This window comes from Rhineura floridana, chromosome 1, assembly GCF_030035675.1.
Source record: "Rhineura floridana isolate rRhiFlo1 chromosome 1, rRhiFlo1.hap2, whole genome shotgun sequence".
Taxonomy (NCBI): Eukaryota; Metazoa; Chordata; class Lepidosauria; order Squamata; family Rhineuridae; genus Rhineura; species Rhineura floridana.
This window is the reverse complement of record NC_084480.1, coordinates 1,719,252-1,735,336: the sequence shown is the minus strand read 5'-3', so window position 1 is coordinate 1,735,336 and position 16,085 is coordinate 1,719,252. Positions and strand designations below refer to the sequence as shown.

At 48.2% G+C, this 16,085-nt stretch overlaps 1 protein-coding gene across 1 annotated transcript; it reads left to right on the top strand.

Annotated features, from left to right (window-relative positions):
* Positions 1–2,067: 2,067 nt before the first annotated feature.
* LOC133378140 (protein huluwa-like) lies at positions 2,068–15,503 on the top strand. Its single transcript, XM_061612939.1, has 3 exons — positions 2,068–2,661; positions 4,718–4,934; positions 14,706–15,503. Exons 1-3 carry the CDS (start codon positions 2,182–2,184, stop codon positions 14,876–14,878), a joined length of 870 nt encoding a protein of 289 aa, XP_061468923.1. The 5' UTR covers positions 2,068–2,181; the 3' UTR covers positions 14,879–15,503.
* The last annotated feature ends 582 nt before the right edge of the window (positions 15,504–16,085 follow it).

Genomic DNA, 16,085 nt, shown 5'->3' with positions numbered 1-16,085 from the left:
GAAGTCTTTTGAAAGTCAGAAGGTATTTAGTTACAAGGAGGATTTCAGCAAGGACTGCTTCTTCTTTGGAACTAGCTGCCCCAAGCTGTGTTCTACTGTTGGTCCATCTAGCTGAGTAGCTGCTCTACAACAGTCTGTTTTCATCTCTGCCTGGAGATGGGGGGGGAGGAGTGGTTGAAGCCAAGCCCTTCTGCATGCAAAACAGGTGCTCTGCCACTGAGCTGCAGCCCTTCCCTTAAAGCAGGGGTTGGGAACCGCCAGTCTGCAGGCCCAGTTAGGCCCTCCACACCTCCCCATTTTGGCTAAGCTATGCCTGCCTGCCCTACACCTGATGTCATACATGAGGTCAGGTGTGGGGCAGGTAAAAACCTGGCTCAGCAGAAAATGGGGCTGGGGGGGGCTTCTGCAGATGTCATAAGAAGCCTCCATCTTGGCCAGCGATCTGACAATCGACTGGCTTTTATCAGAAGGAAACAGAAGGCTTGACTAGAAGCAACCTTTGGTCTGGTCTAGCAAGGCTCTGGTGACGTCCTGATGGGCAACCACATGCTCCAGGAGCAGAGGTCAGTAGCTCCTGCAACCTGAACTCAAATCATTAACCCTTTGCCCCCAAACCAAAGGGCAATTAAAGGGGCTTCAGTTCCCTGCTGGACCTAAAACCGCTTGCTTGCTGCTTTGTGACATCTTTAAAATGCATCCTAATAGAAGGTGTTATGTGACTGTTGCTGGGAGGGGTGGGGGTTTAACAGACAAGCAGAGACACTTGCCATTTTTATCATTTGGAAAGCAGTTCCATGGAGGTAGTCAGCTGGGTGAGAGTCATTTGTGCCTGGCAACAGCAGCGGCTCTTTCTCTTTCCCAGGGAAAAAATGGCAGAGCTATGATCTCTGGCCATTCAAGTACACAGCAGCCCATGAATGAACTGTAGGGTAGGGGGGGTGTCAGCAAAGGGATATGGCTGAAACACCCTGGAAATCTTTTGGGGGTAGAGAACGGGGATGGGGTGGGGAGGTTATCTCACAACAGAGAGCCTAGAGCAGCCTTTCCCAACCAGTGTGCCTCCAGGTGTTGTTGGACCACAACTCCCATCATCCTCAGCCAGCATTGCCAATGGGAGGCTGATGGGAGTTGTGGTCCAACATCATCTGGAGGCACACTGGTTGGGAAAGGCTGGCCTAGAGTAAGTTTCGCCAAACTGGTGCCTTCCAGATGTTTGTGGGCTACAACTCCCATTAGCCCCAGCCGGCACAGCTGCATGAGGTCATGAGAGCACTAACTGGGACTGATGGGAGTTGTAGTCCACAAACATCTAGTTGGCACCAGGTTGAGAAACGCAGCCCTAAAATAACAGCCTCTCCTTTTTGTGTAAGCTAGCCAAGAGGGAGGGAGAAGCCTTTTGGGAAATCTGGTCATACCAAAGACACACAGTGCTTTGAACCCCATCTCTGCCAGTCTGGTGCCTTCCAGACGTTTTGGGTTACAACTGCCACCAGGCCCAGACAGCTGTGTCTTTAGGGCTGGGGAACAAGTCTCCCTACACATGGTGACTTAGAAGAACATTCCTCTGCACTGAATGGGATTTGGCCAGTAGGTCGAGGTCGACTTGAAGGCACATAACAACAACAACAACAAGAAGGTGGGCACAGGATTTCAGTCATTTACCTCACTCTGTGCAGATTGCTGACCTCAAGTTAACAGACTGCAGCAGGGATTTTCAGAAGGTTAGGTCTGGATAGGATGAAGTTGTCCATGTAGTTTGGGTGATGATATCAAGCCACCATCCAATGCCAAACTCCTGGGAAATCTTTCCCATTGATTTCAGTGGGATTTACCTTTGAGTAAACATGCACAGGATTGGGCCATAATAGGTTGCAGCTACCCAAAACATCTGCTATTTACACCACAGATATTCTCAGCTGAAACCAGCCTTCTCCAGCATGGCAGCTAATCCAAACTACAAAGAGAGGAAGTCTCAAAATCCATCCCTTTTGCAGAAGCGAAGCCTCTCTTTAAGGGACCACGTGGGCCCAGCTCCTTGCAGCTGAATTCTGTTCCTGTGTGACCAGGAGTGGGCCTGTCCCAGCTGCAGCTGTTTAAGCCCCGACCAGCCTCCCACACAGCAATCCTCCCTCCCTCCCCCGGCTGATAGTCCTGCCCAAATTTAACTGCTCCTGCAGCAGGATGGAGCCCCTGATGGGCGTGCAGGAGCAAGCTTATGCCTTGCAGCCCACTCTCCACCTGCTGGTGGGCCTGCTGATCCTCTGCCTGCTTCTCCTCTTCATCCTGAACTGCTTGCTCTTGCTGCGCTGGAGGCTCACTTGCCGAAGGGTCAGGGGGGAGAAGATGCTCAGCCAGGGGGCCCCCCCTGCTTCCCCACAGCTATTCCAGGTGGTCTCGGGCAGTGCTGTGGTCAGGCAGGGTGGGGGCGGGCGAGTCCTTCTACAGCCTGGCAATGGCCCAGCAGGGCTTCCTGCCTTTCCACTTCCCTCGTCCTGCAGTCAGGGGGCTTCCCGACTCCAGACCCTCTTTGGCAGCCAAGATCCACCAAGGGTCCCGCCTGGGAAGAGGGCATCCCAGGGCCTGGCTTCCTCCTCCAGTGACCAGGATAAGCACCCCATCTTGGTACCCCCCAACACTCCTGACATGGCTTCGGGGACCGGAGTAAGTAACTAGCTGGGTTAGGGTGTGTGTGTGTGTGTGCGTGCGCATGCGCATGAAGCTTCGCTGCTTTCTGTCTCGCTGCCCTCCTCTTTGCCAAGGGCCTTGCTGGTGACTCTCCTCCAGAGAATTCCAGTTGCTTCCCTTGATGATGGACGGGAAATTGGAATGGGCAGAGTTCTGCATGTCGAAGACCAGTTGGCCTTTTTCTTTTTTCTTTTCTGGGACCATCTCTGCTCTTCCTTTCCAGGACACAGGCCTGCACATGTGAGGGGCACCCACAAGCTCTCTGCCCACCCAGGCCTCCCAGAGAGGAGGGGCACCCTTTAAAGAGGGCTGTTCCACAGAGCTTGGCTTCAAGCCCTGCTTGAGTGTCCAAGAGCATCCCCCATTAGCTAAGATGGGACCACCCAGCTGTTGCTGGACTGTACCTCCTGTCACTGTCCCTGGTCATTGCCCATGCCAGCTGCTGGGGCTACTGGAACATCTGGAGGGCCACAGGCTAGCCGTCCCCACATTAAAGGACAGGCAAATCACATCAAGTGGGCAATGTGCTCTGCTCCATGAATTGGCTGGTCTGAGAAAAGCAAATGCACAGGAGACTTAAAGGGTGTGCAGATGCCTGGGTGAAATCTTCCTACCTTGTCTCTTCTTTTTCAAAAAGAGAGAAAGAGATCAAGGCAGCAGTGGCGGAAAGGTAGTTTTCCCTTCTAGTTTGTATCCAGAGGGCCGTGGAAGCTGGTCCATGAGGGCAAATGGGACTCTGCCCTACCAGCCTGTCTGCCCTCCGCCAGCTCCCCCCACCTGCCAGCCTTCTTACCTACATCCATTGGGGGTGGCGGTGGCACTGCCGGCCAGCATCCTCCCAGTGAGTCTCAGTGTTGCCCTTGCAGAACTCGGCAGGAGGAGGATGGGGCCAAAATTAGAAACAGCTGGCTCTAACTCCACCTGCTGTTTGGGCTCCCTGTCTTCTGCCCTGCAAGTGCCAATGGGCACCATCCACAAAGGTACTGAGTACCTTGCATTTCTGGCCACTGTGGCTTTCCTTCCACCAGCGAGCACCACAAGCCTGCCTGAAGCTCGGACGCCCTGCTGACATCTTGGAAGCAGATCTGTCGCAACATGCCTGGGTTTTGAACTCGTTCATCTTGAAGGCACTCTGGCTCTCTTGGGCTACTGTAATTAGACTATATGAGGCAGATGGGGGGGGGAAGAGTGGTGATAGCTCATTAATTGATAGTTCGTCTGAAATGTGGTAGATAAACCTGTTGCCTCCCTTCAAGATCTTCAAAAGCACCTTTTACTAAGGCTTGTGCAATGCATGGTTAAATTTAATAATTTAATACATTAAAAGCTAATTAACTGAAGATCAGTTAAAGTCTAAAAGTAATCCTTAAGAGGGGCGTCTTTTGGCATATGTAAAATGCTGTTGTCATCCCCCCCAAGTGGGCTACACAACTGATCCAACAGGCATCTAGAGTAGGGAGGGGTTTCTAAGTGAAAGGCTGTGACTGCGGGGAGATTCCTGGAGTTGGCAGTCCATTGCATTGAAATGGGACCTGCTGCCTCTCAGCTTAATGGGCTCGGGGAGAGGCTCATTTGGGCAGAACTGGCTCCCCCACCGCTACCCCCACCACAAGAGCAACAGTCTGAGGAAGGTTCTCTTCTTAAAAGCAACACCATGCCAAGGATGGATGGTGGCAGCCTTGGCAAAATGAGGGCAGAGAGAGGCATGTGGGCTTTCCCCCTTCCTAGAAGCACCTCCCCACCAGCAACCCCCCCCCAATAGTCCTCAGTGGCCTCTCCTGTGTAAGGCCATGCCAAGTGGTGACTAGGGGGAGGCACAAATGACTTGCCTCAGTCCGTCTTCCCCTGGGATGACTGAGTCACAACAATGGTCCACTCAGCTCAGTGTAGTCTGCACTGCCTGGCGGCTGCCCTCTACAGTTTCATGCAGGGATCTCTCCCAGCCTTACCTGGGGATTAAGTCTGGGACCTTCTGCATGCAACACAGAGGCCTCTATTGCCCTTCATTTGGCATCACTCCCTTCCTTTTCAGGGTATCCTGACTGCAGCATTCAGCAGCAGCCGCCACACAAGCACCCAGAGGAAAGTTGGCAGCTGCAGCAGGTCCATGTCTGCCACCCATTCACACGTGGTGCCTTTTGAGTGTGGCAGCAGCATCCAGGATGAAGGCCAGAGGGCCCAGCTCAACTCTGCGAACTTCACAGCCTCACAAGGGCCAGGCCTGGACTCGGACTTTGGCGCCAGTGCTGGTAAGTGGCTGCCCACACGACAGGTCCACTTTGTGTGACGAGAGTGGGGCTGTTCATCCTGGAGCTGGCCAAGACTCGCTCACGCTTGGTTTCAGGCACTTTAGTTGAAAAAGAAGGCTGGTGCTGAGTCAGCAAGGGCTCCTACTGGGAAAGGTTGAAAGGTTGTCCTACTGGGAAAGGTTGTCACATAGAGGAGGGCCGGGATCTCTTCTCATCGTCCCAGAGTGTAGGACACGGAATAATGGGCTCAAGTTGCAGGAAGCCAGATTTCGACTGGACATCAGGAGAAACTTCCTGTTAGAGCCATACAACAATAGAACCAATGACCTAGAGAGGTGGTGGGCTCTCCGACACTGGAGGCCTTCAAGAGGCAGCTGGACAGCCATCTGTCAGGAATGCTTTGATTTGGATTCCTGCATTGAGTAGGGGGTTGGACTTGATGGCCTTATAGGCCCCTTCCAACTCTACTATTCTATGATTCCAATAAATGAAGCTCTAGAAGGCAGACCCTGTGAGAACCAGCTGTGGGAAGATATTCTGAAGGTGCAAGTTGGTCCCACTTGAGTGTGGCTTTGGACCACAAGGTGGTAGATTGGCTAGCCAAGAGGAAGGGCAACTGCAAGAGCAGGCTAACAATGAAGCAGGCTGGCCGTGGAATTGCCTCCGTTGGCAGTTTTGTGACTAATGAAAGAAGTGGGGAGTAAATGTTTGTCTTGCCTTCATCTTCCACTACAAGAGCAGGGGCTTCTGTTGCCTGCAATGGCCAGTTTAGAACCTCCGTTGTTCAGCGGTTGTGCTTGCACTCCTTGGAAACAGCCTGCAGACTGGGGCCCCCGCAGTTCGCTGGCCAGGTGCCTGTCTGAATCCTTCAGCAGTGATTCCACCCCACCTCCCTGGGAGACAGATAGCGTTCCATTGCTCAGATGTTGCTGCAGCTAGAAACTGGTGAGAAATGAGTATAAAAGATCAAGCTTGGCTTTAACCTTGGCTAATGTCTCTGGTGGTATTCAATGCTAATTCTTCACAGAATAAATCCACTGAAGTTAATAGACCTGACTAAGGATCATTAACTTCATTAGGTCTACTTTGAGTAGGGCTCTTTGATGCCCATTAGTGGGAGACTCTGGTCTGGATTAGGTAAGTTGCAGTGTGAAGGGGTGTGTGTGTGCGTAACCTGATGTATTGGCAAGCCTAACGCTGGGCAGATGTTAACCCTTGATGAGCTAGTACCATCCCTTCCTCTAGCTGACTGATGCCTGCCTATACTCTTCGGGCACCCCTTTTCCCATACTAAACATGAACAGTCGATCCAGCCCTCACTGCCCTCCTGTTTTTTTGGCCTTCCCCCAATGCACTCAGCAGCTACAAACTAGTCTTACTAGTGCGAGTAGCAGCAAGGGGTAATATGCTTTCTGTGGCGCTGCCTCATTTCAAGCAGTTTGGAGGACCTCGCTCTGTCTGAGTAATTTTAGGCTCATGAGGCACACTCTTGATCTAGCTGAAGTGGCCTGAAGCTGTGCTACTGAGTGTGCATTCAGACAGCCGATTCCAAACTCAGGCCACTGAAAGTGCAGGCTTGGTTGTGGTACAACCGTGGTCCTTTCCACCATAGGCTGCATACAGACCATCTTTAAACCACATCCCCCACCCCCAACAACACACATACAAGGAATTGTAGTTTGTTGAGAGTGCTGGGCATTGTAGCTCTCTGATGGGTAAACTGCAGGTCTCAGAATTTTTTTTAGGGTGGATGAGGGGAATGTATCTATATATAAAATGTGGGCACACAACAAAAATGTTCTAATTGATAAATGTTGCCTAGAGCATTGTCTGGAGGGGGGGGTCAGATGACCCTTTCTGCGCCCTACAGAAATCTTTCCCTGCTGTACGTAAGTACTTAGTTTGGGAGTGGGAGAGAGAGTCCAATGCAGGGAGCAGTTTTGAAACCTCTAGGACAGCCTTTCCCAACTAGTGGGCCACCAGATGTTGTTGGACCACAACTCCCTTCAGCCTCAGCCAGCATTGCCAATGGTCAGGAAAGATGGGAATTGTGGTCCAACAACATCTGGCAGCCCACTAGTTGGGAAAGGCTGCTCTTGGATGATACAAGTGGTTAGGGGCACAGCTAGGTGATTTCTGCTGTCTATTTCTCTCCCTCCCCACAGAAACATTTAACATTCAATGGGTCAACTGCATTGAACCATCCAAGAAGACCCATACACTGTGCCCAACTTGCGAGTCTAAAGTTTAGACTCTAAATTTAAGCTGAGTCTAAAGTAATGACAACAGAAGATTTATGTAACTTTAAAGCTGACAATGAGGACATTGAACTTGTCAAGGATTATCAATACCTCAGCACAGTCATTAACCAAAATGGAGACAAGAGTCAAGAAATCAGAAGTAGGCTAGGACTGGGGAGGACAGCTGTGAGAGAACTAGAAAAGGTCCTCAAATGCAAAGATGTATCACTGAACACTAAAGTCAGGATCATTCAGACCATGGTATTCCCGATCTCTATGTATGGATGTGAAAGTTGGACAATGAAAAAAGTGGGTAAGAGAAAAATCAGCTCATTTTAAATGTGGTGTTGGAGGAGAGCTTTGCGCACACCATGGACTGCAAAAAAGACAATAATTGGGTGTTGTTATGTGCCTCCAAGTCGACTACGACTTATGGCGACCCTATGAACCAGTGACCTCCAAGAGCATCTGTCATGAACCACCCTGTTCAGATCTTGGAAGTTCAGGTCTGTGGCTTCCTTTATGGAATCAATCCATCTCTTGTTTGGCCTTCCTCTTTTTCTACTCCCATCTGTTTTTCCAAGCATTATTATCTTTTCTAATGAATCATGTCTTCTCATTATGTGCCCAAAGTATGATAACCCCAGCTTCATCATTTTAGCTTCTAGTGTGAGTTCTGGTTTAATTTGTTCTAACACCCAATGATTTGTCTTTTTTGCAGTCCATGGTATCCGCAAAGCTCTTCTCCAACACCACATTTCAAATGAGCTGATTTTTCTCTTATCCGCTTTTTTCGCTGTCCAACTTTCACATCCATGCATAGAGATCGGGAATACCATGGTCTGAATGATCCTGACTTTGGTGTTCAGTGATACATCTTTGCATTTGAGGACCTTTTCTAGTTCTCACAGCTGCCCTCCCCAGTCTCAGTCTTCTTATTTATTTATTTATTTATTTAATTAAGCTTATATACCGCCCGACTAGCAACAGCTCTCTGGGCGGTGAACATTAAAAATACAATAAAAATAACACAATATAATATAACACAATACAAAACTGTACAAAAAACTGTACAGTCTAAAATCAGATTATAATAGTTTAAAATTAACATGAATTAAAATGCCTCAGAGAAGAGAAAGGTTTTAACCTGGCGCCGAAAAGATGATAGTGTCGGCGCCAGGCGCACCTCCACGGAAGACCATTCCATAGTTCGGGGACCACCACTGAGAAGGCCCTAGATCTTGTCACCACTCTCCGGGCTTCCCTATGAGTCGGAACCCGGAGGAGGGCCTTCGTAGTAGACCGTAGTGTACGGGCCGGTTCATATCGGGAGAGGCGTTCCGACAGATATCGTGGTCCTGCGCCGTATAAGGCTTTATAGGTAAGTACCAACACTTTGAATCTGGCCCGGAAGCATATTGGAAGCCAGTGCAGGCGAGCCAGCACAGGTGTTATATGCTCAGACCGCTTGGTTCTTGTTAGCAGTCTGGCCGCCGCATTTTGCACTAGCTGTAGCTTCCGAACCGTCTTCAAAGGTAGTCCTACGTAAAGCGCATTGCAGTAGTCCAGACGCGAGGTTACCATAGCATGTACCACTGATGTGAGGTCCTCCTTACTCAGATAGGGACGTAGCTGGGCTACCAACCGAAGCTGGCAGAACACATTCCTGGCCACCGAGGCTACATGAGCCTCAAGTGTGAGGGAAGAGTCTAAGATGACTCCCAGACTACGAACCTGTTCCTTCAGGGGGAGTGTAACCCCATCCAGGACAGGGTATATATCCACCATCCGATCAGAGAAACCATCCACCAACAGCATCTCAGTCTTCTGATTTCTTGACTCTTGTCTCCATTTTGGTTAATGATTGTGCCAAGGTATTGATAATCCTTGACAAGTTCAATGTCCTCATTGTCAACTTTAAAGTTACATAAATCTTCTATTGTCATTACTTTAGTCTTTTTGACGTTCAGCTGTAGACCTGCTTTTGTGCTTTCCTCTAACTTTCATCAGCATTTGTTTCAAATCATTACTGGTATCTGCTAGTAGTATGGTATCGTCTGCATAGCTTAAATTATTTATTTATTTATTTATTTATTTCGATTTATATACCGCCCACAGCCCGAGGGCTCTCAGGGCGGTGCACAACATGGATAAAATACAATAAAATCACAAAAACAGTAAAGTATACATTGTTAAACAAGTAAACAACCTGATATACATTAAAAACACAATAGATTAAAATGCCTGGGAGAATAAAAAGGTTTTAACCTGGTGCTGAAAAGATAAAAGTGTAGGCGCCAGGCGCACCTCATCCGGCAGACTGTTCCATAATTCGGGGGCAACCACTGAAAAGGCCCTAGATCTTGTTACTACCCTCCGAGCTTCTCTGTGAGTCGGAGCTCGGAGGAGGGCCTTAGATGTTGAACGTAGTGAGCGGGTAGGTTCATACTGGGAGAGGCGTTCCGCTAGGTATTGTGGTCCCGCGCCGTGTAAGGCTTTATAAGTCAAAACTAGCACTTTGAATTTGGCCCAGAAACAAATAGGTAGCCGGTGCAAATGAGCCAGAACAGGTGTTATATGTGCAGACCGCCTAGTCCTCGTCAGCAGTCTGGCAGCTGCGTTTTGCACTAGCTGTAGTTTCCGAACTGTCTTCAAAGGCAGCCCCACATAGAGCGCATTGCAGTAATCCAATCTAGAGGTTACCAGAGCATGCACAACTGAAGCAAGGTTGTCGCTTTCCAGATAGGGGCGTAGCTGGGCTATCAACCGAAGGTGGTAGAACGCATTCCGTGCCACCGAGGCCACCTGCGCCTCAAGAGACAGGAATGGATCGAAAAGAACCCCTGAGCTACGAACCTGTTCCTTCAGGGGGAGTGTAACCCCATCTAGAACAGGTTGAACATCCACCATCTGGTCAGAGAAGGCACTCACCAACAGCGTCTCGGTCTTGTCAGGATTGAGCTTCAGTTTATTAGCTCTCATCCAGTCCATTATCGCGGCCAGGCAGCGGTTCAGCACATTAACAGCCTCACCTGAAGAAGATGAAAAGGAGAAATAGAGTTGCGTGTCATCAGCATACTGATGACAACGCACTCCAAAGCTCCTGATGACTGCACCCAGCGGCTTCATATAGATGTTAAAAAGCATAGGGGACAGAACCGATCCCTGCGGGACTCCACAATGGAGAGTCCAGGGTGTCGAACAATGTTCCCCAAGCACTACCCTCTGGAGACAATCCACCAGGTAGGAGCAGAACCACTGCCAAGCAGTACCTCCAACTCCCAACTCCATGAGTCTCCCCAGAAGGATACCATGGTCGATGGTATCAAAAGCAGCTGAGAGATCAAGGAGAATCAACAGAGTAACACTCCCTCTGTCCCTCTCCCGACATAGGTCATCATACAGGGCGACCAAGGCTGTTTCAGTGCCAAAACTGGGCCTAAAACCGGATTGAAACTGATCTAGATAATCGGTTTCATCCAAGAGCACCTGGAGCTGGCTGGCGACCACCCGTTCTAAGACCTTGCCCAGGAATGGAACATTCGCTACCGGTCTATAGTTGTTCAAATTATCTGGGTCCAGGGAAGGTTTCTTCAGGAGTGGTCTCACTACTGCCTCTTTTAAGCAACTAGGGACCACTCCATCTCTCAAGGAGGCATTTATCACTTCCCTGGCCCAGCCGGCTGTTGCAGCCCTGCCAGCTTTCACTAGCCAAGAGGGGCAAGGATCCAGTAGAGGTGGTTGCACGCACCAGTCCAAGCACCTTGTCAACGTCCTCAAGCTGTACCAACTGAAACTCATCCAATAAATAAGAACAAGACGGTGCTCCGGATACCTCATTAGGTTCAACTGCCGTAATACTGGAGTCTAAGTCCTGGCGGATGCGTGAGATTTTATCTTGGAAGTGCCCAGCGAACTCGTTACAGTGGATGTCTGAAGGTTCTATAATTTCCTGAGGGCTAGAGTGTAAAAGCCCTCGGACAATTTTAAAGAGCTCCGCTGGGCGGTTGAGAAATGATTTAATAGTGGCAGCAAAATATCGCTTTTTTGCTGCCCTCACTGCTTCTGTATACAGTTTAGTGGAGGCACTTACCAAGGCGTAATTGCATCCGTCAGGAGTACACCTCCATCTGCACTCAAGCCTTCTCCTCTCTTGCTTCATTGCTCTCAGCTCCGGGGTATACCACGGGGCTGCATGAGCTCTGCATGGGATAGGGTGCGCAGGAGCGATCGTGTCCACGGCCCGGGTCATTTCCGTGTTCCACAGTTCGACCAGGGCTTCGACAGGAGTGCCTGTCTTATCAGCCAGAAAATCCCCCAGAGCCCTTTGGAAGCCCAAAGGATCCATTAGTCTCCGAGGTCGGACCCGCTTAATAGGTCCTCCACCCTTGCAGAGGGAAAGGGCGGCTATAAGCCTAAACTTCAGCAAGCGGTGATCTGTCCATGACAATGGGGTCAAGAAAAAACTCCCCACCTCGAGATCACCATCTCCATATCCAGTGGCAAAGATCAAATCTAGAGTATGCCTTGACACATGCGTTGGGCCAGTGGCAAATTGAGACAGCCCCATGGTTGCCATGGAGGCCATGAAGTCCTGAGCCGCCCCAGATAAGGCAGCCTTGGCATGGATGTTGAAGTCTCCCAGTACTAATAGTCTGGGGGACCTCAACAGTACCTCCGAGACTACCTCTGACAGCTCAGTTAGGGAAGCTGTTGGGCAGCAGGGTGGACGGTACACCAACAAAATTCCCAGTCTGTCTCTTTGACCCAACACAAGGTGGAGGCATTCCAAGCCAGTCGTCACCTGGACAGGGTGCTTGATGAGTGAGAGAGAACTCCTATAGTTTTATTGATGTTTCTCCCTCCAATTTTCACACCTCCTTCATCTTGGTCCAATCCTGCTTTCCGTATGATATGTTCTGCGTACAGATTAAATAAATAGGGTGATAAAATACACCCCTGTCTCACAACCTTTCCGATGGGGAACCAATCGGTTTCTCCATATTTTGTCTTTACAGTAGCCTCTTGTGCAGAGTATAGGTTGCGCATCAGGACAATCAGGTGCTGTGGCACCCTCATTTCTTTTAAAGCATTCCATAGTTTTTCATGATCTACACAGTCAAAGGCTTTGCTGTAATCTATAAAGCACAGGGTGACTTTCTTCTGAAATTCCTTGGTCCGTTCCATTATCCAACGTATGTTTGCAATGTGATCTCTGGTACCTCTTCCCTTTCTAAATCCAGCTTAGACGTCTGGCATTTCTCGCTCCATATATGGTAAGAGCCTTTGTTGTAGAATCTTGAGCATTACTTAACTTGCATGGGATATTAAGGCAATAGTTCGATAATTACTGCATTCCCTGGGATCCCCTTTCTTTGGAATTGGGATGTATATGGAACGCTTCCAGTCTGTGGGCCATTGTTTAGTTTTAAATATTTCTTGACAGATTTTTGTCAAAATTTGGAGAGATTCCGTCTCAGTAGCTTGTAGCAACTCTATTGGTATGCCATCTATGCCTGGTGATTTGTTTCTTCCAAGTATTTTAAGAGCAGGTTTCACCTCGCATTCTAAAATTTCTGGTTCTTCATCATATGGTTCCTCCGTGAATGAATCTGTCATCCTGACATCTCTTTTATAGAGTTCTTCAGTGTATTGCTTCCATCTTCCTTTTATTTCATCTTGGTCAGTCAGTGTGTTCCCCTGTTGATTATTCAACACCCCTACTCTTGGTTTAAATTTGCCTTTCATTTCTCTAATCTTTTGGAATAGGGCTCTTGTCCTACCCTTTTTGTTGCCCTCTTCTATTTCTGTACAATAACTATTGTAATAGTTCTCTTTGTCTCTACGTACTAGTCGTTGTATTGTTGCATTTAGGGTTCTGACTGTGTTTCTATCTCCTTTTGCTTTTGCTTTTCTTCTCTCTTTAACCATTTTAAGAGTTTCTTCAGTCATCCATTGAGGTCTTTCTTTTTAAGTAGAGGTATTGTCTTTTTGGATTCTTCTCTGATAACATCTCTGACTTCATTCCATATTTCTTCTGGTTCTCTGTCAACTAAGTTTAAAGCCTCAAACCTGTTCCTTATTTGATCTTTATATGCTTCTGGGATGTTATTTAAATTGTATTTTGGCATTATGATTGCTTTGTTGTTCTTCTTTAGCTTTATTCTGATTTTTGATACGACCAGTTCATGATCTGTACCGCAGTCTGCTCCTGGTCTTGTTTTTGCAGAAAGTATGGAACTTCTCCATCTTCTGCTACCAATTATATAATTGGGTGTTAGAACAAATTAAACCAGAACTGTCACTAGAAGCTAAAATGATGAAACTGAGGTTATCATACTTTGGACACATAATGAGCAGGGCTGTACGTCAAACCTTTGACTCTGACTCCTCTATTTTTCTACTGTCAGAATCCTTCATAAATGGCAAATGTATATTAATTGATTAATGTTAATACATTAATATTAAAATATTAATTTTATTTTGAAGTCGGAGTCAGTACATTTCTTCCGATTCCACCCAAAATTGCTTCCGACTCCGACTCCACAGCCCTGATAATGAGAAGACATGATTCACTAGAAAAGACAATAATGCTGGGAAAAACAGAAGGGAATAGAAAAAGAGGAAGGCCAAACAAGAGAATGATTGACTCCATAAAGGAAGCCACAGACCTGAACTTACAGATGCTCTTGGAGGTCACTGATTCATAGGGTCGCCATATGTCGTAATCGACTTGAAGGCACATAACAACAAAAGTTTAGACCTTTTTCTTCCTCTCCCAGAATCAAAGTAGGAATTCCCCATGTAAAACAAGGGAGATACCCTGGCTGTGATCTGGCAGCAGCCTTTCCCAACCTTTGGGTCCCCAGATGTTGTTGGACTACAACTCCCATCAGCCCGTCAGCATGGCCAATGGTCAGGAATGATGGAAATTGTAGTCCAGGAACATCTGGGGACCCAAAGGTTGGGAAAGGCTGTCTGGCAGCATGAGGTGTGTCTCTCTGCCTTTTTGTTCTCTTCACTGCCCCCCAAGGTAGCAAAGACTGGAGTGCCTCTCGTTGGCATTCAGTGTGAATGTGGACATTTCCTCTCTAGACAAAGTTATTCTGGAACGAGTGGGGTCTCCTCAGGAGTGCTCCTGTACCAGAAGTGGGCCAGCCATGCCCTTTCAAAGACACTCCATTCATTCTTCCCTTCCCCCATTCAACAGTTGGTCAACATTCAATGTTCACTGAGCATGCTCAGTCCTCACTGGCCTGTTTTGATCCCTCCCTTTTAGGCTTTTTCTAAGGTTCTTTTTTTGTACTTTTGCACACCTTGAGTTTTTTTCCCTAAGCCTGCTGATGCATACCCCTCACCCCCCTACACACATCCCATGCAAGAATGGTGCTGTTTTGTCTACACAAGGGCCAACAATTTGAGAAGGAAGTTGGTATTATACAGGATGGTGGGTAACTAAATTAGTGGGATTGCAGGCATGTTTGGCTAGGGTCAAAGTGGCCTCTTCTCCCCTCCCATCTGTATTTTGCAGGTGTCTCTGTGAGGATCTTGTCATCAGATAGTGAAAGAAGTCCAACCACACCCCTGTTGTGTCAGCAACAGTCAGGGCTGTTTGAGTGGGACTATTATGATCCAAGCTACAAGGGAAAAGCTCAGCTCCACCAACAGTTGCCTCGCATCTGCAGCAAGCAGTACTGGCTATAGCAGCAGCAGCACAGGGGAGTGGCAGTGGCTATCATGGAGACCAAACCCCTCCCACAGAGCTGCCTGCCTGCATTTTTAACTTGATTATTCTATGTTTTAATTGGTGTGTATGTGTATTCCTCTATTGTCTTTGCTCTCGAGTTCTGGCTGCGAAAAGAAATTCCCTGAATGTGGTGAATGTCTTAACTTGGAATGAGATTTCCACAACCCCTCCATGCATGCTTAATTCACACTCTCCCTCAAGCTCTTGGTTTCTCTGCCCAAACAGTCACACATGCATGGCTGTCCACCCTATCACCTACAAACCCCTTAACACAGCTAGTTAAAGCAAAGGGACACTTGCACTGACAGGGAGAGGGAACGGATTAGAAGAAAGTCACACACATTTATGCAGAGAATCCATTTGAGCAGGTCTTCGATGACAGGAAGTTGCAAATGGCAGATGAACACAGATAACCCTCACCCTAGCATCTGTAGTTGCTCATCTTACACAACCAGCACAGGTCCGTCTATGCCAAGGTGGGTGGGAAGGATGCCTACAGGGAATCAGCCTCCTTCAATGTATCATGTAGTGCCTGACTTGTGTTCTGTGAACTTCTGTTTATTAAAGATGCTGGAGCTTTTATTCTTGGCTCAGATGCTTTCTATGTACGCATGAGAGCCCCAGGATGTTACCAGAGGCATGGCTGGTACGACCAAGACTCTATGGCTATAGTCTGAAAAAATAGCACTGAATGGGCCCCTTAGAGCACATACAGAATTCATCATCTTCTGCTCCCTCCTCTTCATTATTTATTACATTTATACCCCGTCTTTCTTTCCATGCTAGAAACCCAAGGCAGCTTACATATGGTTCCCAAGCGGTCTCCCATCCAGGCACTGACCAGACCTGAACCTTCAGCAGGGAGCTGGCCTTATGTGCCTTTACACCATAACCTGGGACTAGCTTAAAAAGTAAGCTATTGTAGCCTGGAAGGCTGCAACAACACAAGCTTGGAAGTGGCTGGTGGAGACTCACAAACGGGTGAGAAGTAGACCTTAACAAAGTTTCTGCCTGGCAAGAAAATGAAGCTGGCAGAGACTGCTGCAAAGACTGGTGGGCGTAGCTTTCTGGTGCTCTCCAAACAGAGAAGCACAAGCTGGTGTGCAAATTAAGTGACAATCCCAAAATGTGCATTATACATTACAGGCAACATTTCTTTTCTTG